The 12,632-nt window shown below is 46.2% G+C and overlaps 1 protein-coding gene across 1 annotated transcript in view; it reads right to left on the bottom strand.

The window, feature by feature from the left end:
- The window catches only part of LOC121573713 (teneurin-1), a 256,172-nt gene that overhangs the window by 183,226 nt on the left and 60,314 nt on the right, over window positions 1-12,632 (bottom strand). Inside the window, exon 3 of the mRNA XM_041885893.2 lies at window positions 367-627. Within this exon, the coding sequence (XP_041741827.2) occupies window positions 367-627 (261 nt within the window). The remainder of the gene's footprint in view (window positions 1-366; window positions 628-12,632) is intronic.

Genomic DNA, 12,632 nt, shown 5'->3' on the forward strand with positions numbered 1-12,632 from the left:
TGAGGACCTTGACGCCTTGCAAAAGGTTTTACCGGACATCTTGCAATAGTAGTCACTATGGAGTTCTTGGGTTGACATCATGCACAGATTTGGTGGAAAACATATCAAAAGTGTTTAGCTTTAGCGCAGCTGGACCCATTTTCATTATTTTCATAGCAAAATGATGGGAAAATAGTGGGATTCACAGCTACCTATTGAACAAAGCTCAATCCTATGTACAGCATAGTTATTAACAGGTTATGAACAAAAACTAGATTCTTGTTTTATACATTTTGACGAAATGATAAGAACACACAGACAGTGGGCTATGTAGATAAGTGGTGTATAACCCCATGGTGTTGCATTTCCCGTGCCGTGTGGTCTTACCATTCTCACCGTCTGACTTCCTCTCCTGCTCGGTGTCAGTGAGAGACAGGACAGAGTTGGCTCTGCTGGACAGACAGGAGCTGTGCTCCGATTTGATCTCCTTCATCCAGAGTCTAAGGGCGTGGTCGGGCGAGGGCCCACCCTCCGTCTCTGTCTCCACATCAGAGCCCATGCCCAGTGGGTAGCCGTGCTGGGGGTTAGAGCGGAGCTCTGCCTGGTAGCTGGGCCGCGCTAGCTGGGTGGATTCACAGAAGTCCAGCTCTAGGAGAGAGAAAGGAAATAACCACATCAAGTCACATACTGTATGTATATCAATATGAACGTATTTATTTTCATATCTCTGCCAGTGTTTTATGGTGTTCTATTATTTCATATATCAAAACAAAATAATATACTGTACACTGCAGTAAGTTCATCACTGAAGAAACTCATAATATTTTAAATAAACAGGCACTGCAAGACCCAAGAGGACACTATTTTGAAAGCTATAGTACTTTGTAGAACTGTTGGAATGCTACCAATAATGGTATGTTACCTTCTTTAGACAGAGATTGTCAGATAATACTTTAGAATGTATTACTTTGGCTATTCATTAGAATTCACAAAATACCTCTAAATGGCTCACCTTTAAACATCAATCATTGAACAACCATCTACAGACCATTCTAACTAAATGAGAAACAAAGACTGTTTCTATTCTAATAAAACCGTGAGATAATTCATAGTGACATATGGTTTCAGGGACGAGATGCTGTGAAGTAAATTGAGTTTTTTCCATTCTAAGATCTTTCAAATAAGGCAGCGGAAAGAGATATTTTTGGTGCTCACTTACATATCCCTTGGGGAAGTGCTCACAACACATATGAAAATAGTCAGATTTCTTTACAGAGAATAGGCTTTATAGGTATCACAGTATCCACTATGTTGTCATACTATATTTATTGAAAGGTAGCTGGTGGCAGTGAAAGCAAATTTGCAAAGACTGTTCTAGAGTGCAACATGTCATATTTTTGTCAGTGCACATCATTTCGAAACAATGTTTAGTCCACATTTCGTGTTTGGGGAACAGAATCATTTTATAATGAAGAAACAGAAACATTTTATAATGGAGAAACAGAACCATTTTAAAATGGAAAACGTATATTTTACTACTGCACGTTGATACATATCAGTATACTGGGTGGTACGTTGACCTACACTGTGCCTTCATATCCATTACTTCTGGATAAGCATTCTGGTATAGCCTGGGTGACAGTGTTTCTGCTCTCTTGCCAACTCTTTATGGATATCCTTATGGATATAAGCCCCGCCAATCGCAGTGCTCCGTTGGATAGCAACTGTCATTAACCAGGCTTGAGTCCGACCTGCCTCGGACACTCACATTTCAAATACAAGGAAGCCAATGAGGGTAGTGGAAAAAACAGAGTTTTCATCAAAATAATAAATGGTTTAAATGACTAAATAATTTATCAGTGCACCAGGGGTACTTGCGACTGTGATTCCAGAAATGCAGAGCCTTTTGGAAAACAAATTGAATTCAAAATGCTTGTTAGCTAGCTAGCCAGTCAATATAACTTGTTTTATTCAAATGCATGTTAGCTAACTAAGTTAGCTATATTATGAATTTAACTCTCATCTGCTGTCCACATCAAATCAAATTTGATTTGTCACATGCGCCAAATACAACAGGTGTAGACCTTACCGTAAAATGCTTACTTACGAGTCCTTAACCAACAATGCAGAGTTTTAAAAAAAGTAAGTAAGAAACATTTGCTAAATAAACTAAAGGAAAAATAGTAACACAATAAAAATAACAATAATGAGGTTATACACTACCGGTCAAAAGTTTTAGAACACCTACTCATTCAAGGGTTTTTCTTTATTTTGACTATTTTCTACATTGTAGAATAATAGTGAAGACATCAAAACTATGAAATAACACATATGGAGTCATGTAGTAACCCAAAAAGTGTTAAACAAATCAAAATATATTTTATATTTGAGATTCTTCAAATAGCCACCCTTTGCCTTGATGACAAAAAACATTTTTTTTTTTTGGGGGGTGGTTGTGTGTGTGTCCGTGTGTGTGTATGTGTGTGTGTGTGTGTTGGACTGTCAGTGTAGTATGTGTATGTCTGTGGTTAGAGTCCAGTGAGTGTACATCGAGCCTGTGCAAGAGAGTCAGTGCAAAACATTGAAATAGATGATAATAAAATAAGGGTGTCAATGCAAATAGTCCGGGTAGCCATTTGATTAACTGTTCAGCAGACATATGGCTTGGAGTAGAAGCTGTTAAGGAGCCTTTTGGTCCCAGACTTGGTGCTCCGGTACCGCTTGCTTTGACTGCATGCTGACATTGCAGAGCCATTCAGTGACAAGCCACACTATATTACCAGGTTCCTGTGAAGCAATTCTTATGACAGTCCATCATAACATACCAGAGAGGCGCCTGATTAGCAAGGGGTAGTCTGTGGTTAATTTCATTGTGTATTAAAAACACAGTTCGGGATTGTTGTTAGGTGTTTTCTTTAATAGTTTGAATGGGGAATTGGGCTTCCCAGGAAAATGTTGTCAGAGATTACAATAGTAACCAAGGGGGTGGGGCTTAGCGAAGGGTTAATTGTCATGCAAAACACATCAATGGGCGAATTCATTTTGCATGGCCCAGTGCCCCGGGTTTGCTCATTTTCGACCATTCCATTGGTCCTAAGGAGAAGTCTCTCGCCTAATAACAATCGTGTTTGGCTTGACAATGACAATGGAGCTGTCAAAAGCACAAACAGATCTGGGACCAGGCTAAATCCGGTACATTCTGTCTACCATTTTCTGTAACAATATTTACATTAGTAGAGTGGTGCATTCTCTTTTTCTCGCTTCATTTGAAGTTCAGAAATTGGAGAGGCATTCTGGAAGTTTGTGGATGCTGTGAGAATTCCCTCAGAATGAGGCGTTGGGAGCACCATCTGTTTTCACCACCTCCAGATTAAGGATGGGTGAACAATAATTCCCCCAGTTACCTTTCAAGACGGAATACAATATGATATCCTTCAAAATAAATAATTCAGGACTAAGAATACTAATTTTAACTCACAAGTGTGGAAACTGAAAACACTTTCAGATTTCTAGGTCATTGTTGGAGTGGCACAATTAGGCGAGTTTGTTTTCACTTGAAAAAGCAGCAGAAATACTCTATGTAACGAAGCACTTAACTTACTAAATCTGGGCAAATTAGATACACTTCTTCCACGTCCGCTTTGCACCTCTATAACATGTGTGACCTTGAGCGATATTAACTTGAGCTGTGAAAAGTGTCTATGTACAGTGGGGAAAAAAAGTATTTTGTCAGCCACCAATTGTGCAAGTTCTCCCACTTAAAAAGATGAGAGAGGCCTGTAATTTTCATCATAGGTACACGTCAACTATGACAGACAAAATGAGAAAAGAAAATCCAGAAAATCACATTGTAGGATTTTTTATGAATTTATTTGCAAATTATGGTGGAAAATAAGTATTTGGTCAATAACAAAAGTTTCTCAATACTTTGTTATATACCCTTTGTTGGCAATGACACAGGTCAAACGTTTTCTGTAAGTCTTCACAAGGTTTTCACACACTGTTGCTGGTATTTTGGCCCATTCCTCCATGCAGATCTCCTCTAGAGCAGTGATGTTTTGCGGCTGTCGCTGGGCAACACGGACTTTCAACTCCCTCCAAAGATTTTCTATGGGGTTGAGATCTGGAGACTGGCTAGGCCACTCCAAGACCTTGAGATGCTTCTTACGAAGCCACTCCTTCGTTGCCCGGGCGGTGTGTTTGGGATCATTGTCATGCTGAAAGACCCAGCCACGTTTCATCTTCAATGCCCTTGCTGATGGAAGGACGTTTTCACTCAAAATCTCAAGATACATGGCCCCATTCATTCTTTCCTTTACACGGATCAGTCGTCCTGGTCCCTTTGCAGAAAAACAGCCCCAAAGCATGATGTTTCCACCACCATGCTTCACAGTAGGTATGGTGTTCTTTGGATGCAACTCAGAATTCTTTGTCCTCCAAACACGACGAGTTGAGATTTTACCAAAAAAGTTCTATTTTGGTTTCATCTGACCATATGACATTCTCCCAATCCTCTTCTGAATCATCCAAATGCACTCTAGCAAACTTCAGACGGGCCTGGACATGTCTGGCATTGCAGGATTTGAGTCCCTGGCGGCGTAGTGTGTTACTGATGGTAGGCTTTGTTACTTTGGTCCCAGCTCTCTGCAGGTCATTCACTAGGTCCCCCCGTGTGGTTCTGGGATTTTTGCTCACCGTTCTTGTGATCATTTTGACCCCACGGGGTGAGATCTTGCGTGGAGCCCCAGATCGAGGGAGATTATCAGTGGTCTTGTATGTCTTCCATTTCCTAATAATTGCTCCCACAGTTGATTTCTTCAAACCAAGCTGCTTACCTATTGCAGATTCAGTCTTCCCAGCCTGGTGCAGGTCTACAATTTTGTTTCTGGTGTCCTTTGACAGCTCTTTGATCTTGGCCATAGTGGAGTTTGGAGTGTGACTGTTTGAGGTTGCGGACAGGTGTCTTTTATACTGATAACAAGTTCAAACAGGTGCCATTAATACAGGTAACGAGTGGAGGACAGAGGAGCCTCTTAAAGAAGAAGTTACAGGTCTGTGAGAGCCAGAAATCTTGCTTGTTTGTAGGTGACCAAATACTTATTTTCCACCATCATTTGCAAATAAATTCATAAAAAATCCTACAATGTGATTTTCTGGAGAAAAAAAATCTCAATTTGTCTGTCATAGTTGACGTGTACCTATGATGAAAATTACAGGCCTCTCTCATCTTTTTAAGTGGGAGAACTTGCACAATTGGTGGCTGACTAAATACTTTTTTCCCCCACTGTATATTGTGATGTCACGAGAGGCTGTGTCCTGGAGGGACGTTACATCCCCCTGAGGTGGCTGCAAACCCCGACAGCTATGGCTCCATCTGCTGGTATGGTCGGGAACTCCAACCCTCTGTGGCCAATCTTCCCACGCAGCTGAAACCAATCAGGGGCTGATGGGCTGGAGTTGTTTTGAAGGGAAGAGACACGGTCTGGAGGGTGGGCTCTGGGAAGAAGAGAATTGTGTTATAATTTCGTTAGTTGCCGAAGACGGTTAATAAAATCCTTGTTTTGGTTGAACCTGGTCTCCCTGCACTACTTGGGCAATCCCGCTGGAAGCTGTGTAGCCTCTCGTGGCATCACAGATGGTGGAGAATACGGGCACGCTCAAGCATTAATAGTGCATGTCAGAGGAGGATACCGAAGGTTTGATCACCCAGTTTTCCAAGTTGGCCGTAGGCTCCCCGCCGACTGAAATGGAGGACATATTGAAAGCCCTTGTTGCTGGCCAGCAAGCCCAGATGCAAGCAAACGTGGCTCTCTTGGAGGAGCAAAAGAAAGCCAACCTTCTGAAGGCAGAGGAATTGCAGTTGCAGAGACAGAGGGTGGTCCAAAATACCCGCCCAATAAAGGCAAGTGACTTTATATCTAAGATGGGAGCTACCGATGACATTGAGGCATACCTGCATGCATTCGAGGCCACGGCCACTAGGGAAGCCTGGCCCAAGCAACAGTGGGTTGGTCTGTTAGCCCCCTTTCTAACCGGGGAAGCGCTGAATGCTGTCCGGGACCTGGGCCCTGACCAGGTTACTGACTATGATGCCCTGAAGTCTGAGATCCTCAGCAGATATGGACTCACAAAATTTGGTATGGCCCAGCGCTTTCACAGTTGGACCTTCCAACCAGACCAACCTCCTCGGGCGCAGATGCATGAACTTGTCCGAATCGCAAGGGAAATGGCTGGATCCGCAGAGGAATACAGCAGCGGCGGTGGTGGAGGCCGTCGTGGTGGATCGTTACCTACGCGCCCTGCCTTATGAGGCAAAACGGTTCATCAGTCAACAGGCCTTGACCACGGCTGATCTGACCGTGGAAGCTGTGGAAAAGTACCAGGCCACAGCGGAGATGCTGAATGCTTCCCGAAAAGACCCCAGGAGTGCGGCCCCACCACAAATGGGAAGGACCCGTCCAAAGGACCCCAAGGTCTCGAACCCAGCCACGTCAGGACTTATCCCGGCTCCAGGGGGAGCCAGAAACCCGGCGGGTCCAAGAAGAGTACACCAGGAGGGGGAAACTCGACAGTGTTACCGGTGTGGGGAGATGGGACATATCTCCTGGCAGTGTGGGAAACCAGCCGATGAACCTATGCCCACTGCGGAGTCCTCCAGCTCAGCACCCACACACCGTGTTGCCTCGCTCTTGGGAGTCGTAGATGGCGGCCCAGATCGACCCCCCACCTGCCCGGTAACTGTGAATCACCATGATGTGGAGGCCTTACTGGATTCTGGTAGCCGGGCCACCCTGGTGCGTAAGGATTTGGTGGGCCCAACGTGTCTGACCCCGGGGAAAGTCCTCCCAGTTTCCTGTGTCCATGGGGACACCAGAGAATACCCCATTACTGAACTTACAATGACCAGCACACGGGGAACCATACACACGACGGCGGGGGTGGTTGATTCCCTCCCCGTCCCTGTCCTAATTGGACGAGACTGCCCAGCCTTTTACCCACTCTGGAGAGAGTCTCAGGAGAGGATAACCCGAGTACCTCGGAAACGGAGAGGCAAGACTCATCCTGGGAAGGCTCCGGTGCAATCCTCCGAGTTACTCACTCCCGCCCGGGCTCTGATAGGGATGGCAGGTGCCCAGACCGACACCGAGACTGGTCCGGATACGGGAGAAGAGAACGCAGCCCAGGAAAGTGCTCCGTTCTCCAGTGAAGAAGACGTCCCCAGGCACCCAAGAGCTTCCCCCTCTCACAGGCCAGTATGGTACGGCTCAATTACAAGATCCTACTCTTGCAAATGCCTTAAGAAATGTGCAGGTATTAGAAGGTGTAGTGTTAGGTGATAAGACAACCCCTACTTACCCCCATTTCGCAGTAAACCGGGGGTTAGTATATCAGATAGTCAAGAAAAATGAGGAAGTGCATGAACAGCTCCTCGTGCCACAGCCCTATCGGGCCACAGTACTCAACCTAGCCCACACACACCCGCTAGGGGCCCACTTGGGGGTAGAGAAGACTAAGGAAAGAATCATGCAACGGTTCTTTTGGCCAGGAGTACACAAAGAGATAGAGAACTACTGCCGTAGTTGCCCTGAGTGTCAGCAGGTTGCGCCAAAGCCCACATATAGAAACCCGCTCATTCCCTTGCCCATTATCGAAACTCCTTTTGAGAGGATTGGATTAGACATAGTCGGGCCCTTACCGAAAAGTGCCAGGGGACATCAATACATTCTGGTCATTCTGGACTATGCGTCCCGGTACCCGGAGGCCATTCCGCTGAGGAAGGCTACATCCAGACAAATCGCCAAGGAGCTGTTCCGTCTCTCAACTAGTCTGGGAATCCCAAAAGAGATATTGACGGACCAAGGGACTCCATTCATGTCCAGGGTGATGAAAGAACTCTGTGCTTTACTGAAAATCAAACAGCTGAGAACCTCGGTCTACCACCCCCAGACAGATGGCCTAGTCGAACGTTTTAACAAAACACTAAAATCCATGCTGCGGAAAGCGGTAGGGGAAGATGGGCGCAACTGGGATCAGCTGTTACCATACATATTATTTGCGGTGAGAGAGGTACCTCAGTCTTCTACTGGGTTTTCACCCTTTGAGCTCTTGCTTTCCTACAGACCCAGAGGACTGCTCGACATCGCCAAGGAGGCCTGGGAGGAGCAGCCATGCCAACAGCGGACACTGATCGACCATGTAGGGGCTATGAGGGGAGAGAATGAAGGCCATCTATCCCATGATGCGGGAACACATGGAGGCCAGTCAGCGGCAACAGCAAGCCTCCTACAACAGATCTGCTCAGCCCAGGGAGTTTAAGCCGGGGGACAGAGTGCTGGTCCTGGTGCCAACCGTTGAGTGCAAATTCCTGGCAACCTGGCAAGGACCATATGAGGTCATTGAACGCATGGGAGAAGTAAACTACAAGGTGAGGCAACCAGATAAAAGGAAAACTGAGCAGATTTATCATGTTAACCTTTTAAAGAAGTGGCACGCCAGAGAGGCGCTGTTTAGCTCTCTACCCCCCACAGAGACCCAGGAACCGGCGCGAGAAGAGGTTCAGCTGGGTCCAAATCTGTCCCCACATCAACGACAGATGGCCCTGGAACTCGTGGAGCAGAACCAGGATGTCTTCTCCTCCCTTCCCGGTCACACAGAGGTGGTCCAACATGAGATCCGCACCATGCCTGGCCGAACGGTAAACCAGCGCCCGTACCGCGTGCCAGAGGCTCGTAAAGTGGTTATACAGAAGGAGGTAAGGAAGATTTGGGAGTAATCGAAGAGTCCCACAGTGCCTGGGCAAGTCCCATAGTACTAGTTCCCAAGCCAGACGGTTCAGTACGATTTTGTAATGACTATCGAAAGTTGAATGAAGTGTCTGAATTTGATGCATACCCAATGCCTCGTGTCGATGATTTAATAGACTCCTTGGGGCATGCTCGTTTCATAACCACTCTTGATCTCACAAAAGGCTACTGGCAGGTGCCCTTGACCCCGGCGTCTAAGGAGAAGACAGCCTTTGCCACCCCGGGAGGGGCTCTACCAGTATACCCGACTTCCGTTTGGTCTCCACGGGGCACCTGCCACGTTCCAACGCCTGATGGATCGAGTCCTTGCGCCCCACAAGAGTGCACGCAGCGGCTTATTTGGATGATGTGGTTATACAAAGTCAGGATTGGGCCAGCCACCTACCCCGGGTACAAGCGGTGCTGGATTCGCTCAGGGAAGCAGGGCTCACGGCAAACCCGAAGAAGTGCAAGGTGGCCTTCAGTGAGACAAACTACCTGGGGTACACCATTGGGCGGGGGTTGGTCAAACCACAGGAAGCCAAACTGCGGGCCATACAGGACTGGCCGCAGCCCATCAACAAGAAGCAAGTAAGGTCATTTTTGGGCCTCGCTGGCTACTATAGACGCTTTATTGCAGATTTTGCTACCATAGCGGCACCATTGACGGAGCTGACGACCAAACGCCACTCACGAATGGTGAAGTGGAACCCTGCGGCGGAGGCGGCTTTCCGCAACCTGAAGCGAGCACTCTGCTCCAGTCCGATCCTGGTGGCACCAGACTTCAAGAAGGAATTAATTGTCCAAGCGGATGCTTCGGAGGTGGGTCTGGGTGCTGTCCTCACCCAGGCACATGACGGGGAAGAACATCCCATTCTCTACCTAAGCAGGAAGTTACTTCCAAGAGAGAAGAACTATTCAACGGTGGAGAAGGAATGTCTGGCTGTAGTCTGGGCCCTGGAGTCCCTTCGGTTCTATCTCCTGGGCCGACGTTTCATGGTGGTATCTGATCACGCCCCTCTGCAGTGGATGGCCAAGAACAAGGAATCAAACAGTAGAGTAACCAGATGGTTTTTGAGCTTGCAACCGTTTAACTTTTTCGGTTGTCCACAGGGCTGGCAAGCACCACGGAAATGCGGACGCCCTCTCCCGGCGTGATGCCTTCTTCACTGCCTTTACCCGACGAGGACGTCGGTCCCGAGAGGGGGATGTGTGATGTCACGAGAGGCTGTGTCCTGGAGGGACGTTACATCCCCCTGAGGTGGCTGCAAACCCCGACAGCTATGGCTCCATCTGCTGGTATGGTCGGGAACTCCAACCCTCTGTGGCCAATCTTCCCACGCAGCTGAAACCAATCAGGGGCTGATGGGCTGGAGTTGTTTTGAAGGGAAGAGACACGGTCTGGAGGGTGGGCTCTGGGAAGAAGAGAATTGTGTTATAATTTCGTTAGTTGCCGAAGACGGTTAATAAAATCCTTGTTTTGGTTGAACCTGGTCTCCCTGCACTACTTGGGCAATCCCGCTGGAAGCTGTGTAGCCTCTCGTGGCATCACAATATCCTTTTCAACAATAAGTTAACTTACTCCAGAGAGGATGATGCATCCTATTTTATCCCTAATCTGTTCTGCACTGTTTGGTCAAATCATAACTTCCAACAATAACAAAAAGAACAGTGCCCAAAGCTTCAGCCGCAAACCCAGCATGTAGAAAGACCAATGCTTAATCTTTCATTATGATTGATCTGTTTATTTGTTTATTTGGATCCCTGTTAGCTTTTGCAGAAGAAGCTGCTACTCTTCCGGGGGTCCACAAAAAACACAAAACATGACAAGTAACAAAACACTGATAGACAAGGACAGTCACACACATTTAAAATACAGCGATATACAAACAATGCAACAAAAAAATAATACAAACAATACAACTAAAAAATAATGTGTGTGTTAGTTTGTGTACAGTGGGGAGAACAATTATTTGATACACTGCCGATTTTGCAGGTTTTCCTACTTACAAAACATGTAGAGGTCTGTACTTTTTATGATAGGTACACTTCAACTGTGAGAGACGGAATCTAAAACAAAAATCCAGAAAATCACATTGTATGATTTTTAAGTAATTAATTTGCATGTTATTGCATGACATAAATATTTGATACATCAGAAAAGCAGAACTTAATATTTCGTACAGAAACCTTTGTTTGCAATTACAGAGGTCATACGTTTCCTGTAGGTCTTGACCAGGTTTGCACACACTGCAGCAGGGATTTTGGCCCACTCCTCCATACAGACCTACTCCAGATCCTTCAGGTTTCGGGGCTGTCGCTGGGCAATACGGACTTTCAGCTCCCTCCAAAGATGTTCTATTAGGTTCAGGTCTGGAGACTGGCTAGGCCACTCCAGGACCTTGAGATGCTTCTTACGGAGCCACTCCTTAGTTGCCCTGGCTGTGTGTTTCGGGTCGTTGTCATGCTGGAAGACCCAGCCACGACCCATCTTCAATGCTCTTAATCAGGGAAGGAGGTTGTTGGCCAAGATCTCGCGATACATGGCCCTATCCATCCTCCCCTCAATACGGTGCAGTCGTCCTGTCCCCTTTGCAGAAAAGCATCCCCAAAGAATGATGTTTCCACCTCCATACTTCACGGTTGGGATGATGTTCTTGGGGTTGTACTCATCCTTCTTCTTCCTCCAAACACGGCGAGTGGAGTTTAGACCAAAAAGCTCTATTTTTGTCTAATCAGACCACATGACCTTCTCCCATTCCTCCTCTGGATCATCCAGATGGTCATTGGCAAACTTCAGACGGGCCTGGACATGCACTGGCTTGAGCAGGGGGACCTTGCATGCGCTGCAGGATTTTAATCCATGACGGCGTAGTGTGTTACTAATGGTTTTCTTTGAGACTGTGGTCCCAGCTCTCTTCAGGTCATTGACCAATTCCTGCCGTGTAGTTCTGGGCTGATCCCTCACCTTCCTCATGATCATTGATGCCCCACGAGGTGAGATCTTGCATGGAGCCCCAGACCGAGGGTGATTGACCGTCATCTTGAACTTCTTCCATTTTCTAATAATTGCGCCAACATTTGTTGCCTTCTCACCAAGCTGCTTGCCTATTGTCCTGTAGCCCATCCCAGCCTTGTGCAGGTCTACAATTTTATCCCTGATGTCCTTACACAGCTCTCTGGTCTTGGCCATTGTGGAGATGTTGGAGTCTGTTTGATTGAGTGTGTGGACAGGTGTCTTTTATACAGGTAACGAGTTAAAACAGATGCAGTTAATACAGGTAATGAGTGGAGAACAGGAGGGCTTCTTAAAGAAAAACTAACAGGTCTGTGAGAGCCGGAATTCTTACTGGTTGGTAGGTGATCAAATACTTATGTCATGCAATAAAATGCAAATGAATTACTTAAAAATCATACAATGTGATTTTCTGGATTTTTGTTTTAGATTCCGTCTCTCACACTTGAAGTGTACCTATGATAAAAATTACAGAACTCTACATGCTTTGTAAGTAGGAAAACCTGCAAAATTGGCAGTGTATCAAATACTTGTTATCCCCACTGTATATGTTTGTGTGTCCCCTCACAGTCCCTGCTGTTCTATTAGTAGTTTTTTTATCAATTTTTTTAAAGATAATTTTGCTGTTTGCTTGAGTAATTGGAGATGGAAGGGAGTTCCATGCGATCATAGTTCTGTATAAAACTGTGCATTGCCATGAATTAATTTTGAACTTGGGGACTGTGAAGAGACCCCTGGTGGCATGTCTTGAAGGGCAGGGTTCGTCAACTAGGTTTGGCCTCAGGCCAAATTTTTTCTGAGCTAGTAGTCGGTGGGCCAGAACGTAATTAGTATATAATATTAGCACAATGAAT

The sequence above is a fragment of the Coregonus clupeaformis genome, chromosome 9, assembly GCF_020615455.1.
Source record: "Coregonus clupeaformis isolate EN_2021a chromosome 9, ASM2061545v1, whole genome shotgun sequence".
NCBI lineage: Eukaryota > Metazoa > Chordata > Actinopteri > Salmoniformes > Salmonidae > Coregonus > Coregonus clupeaformis.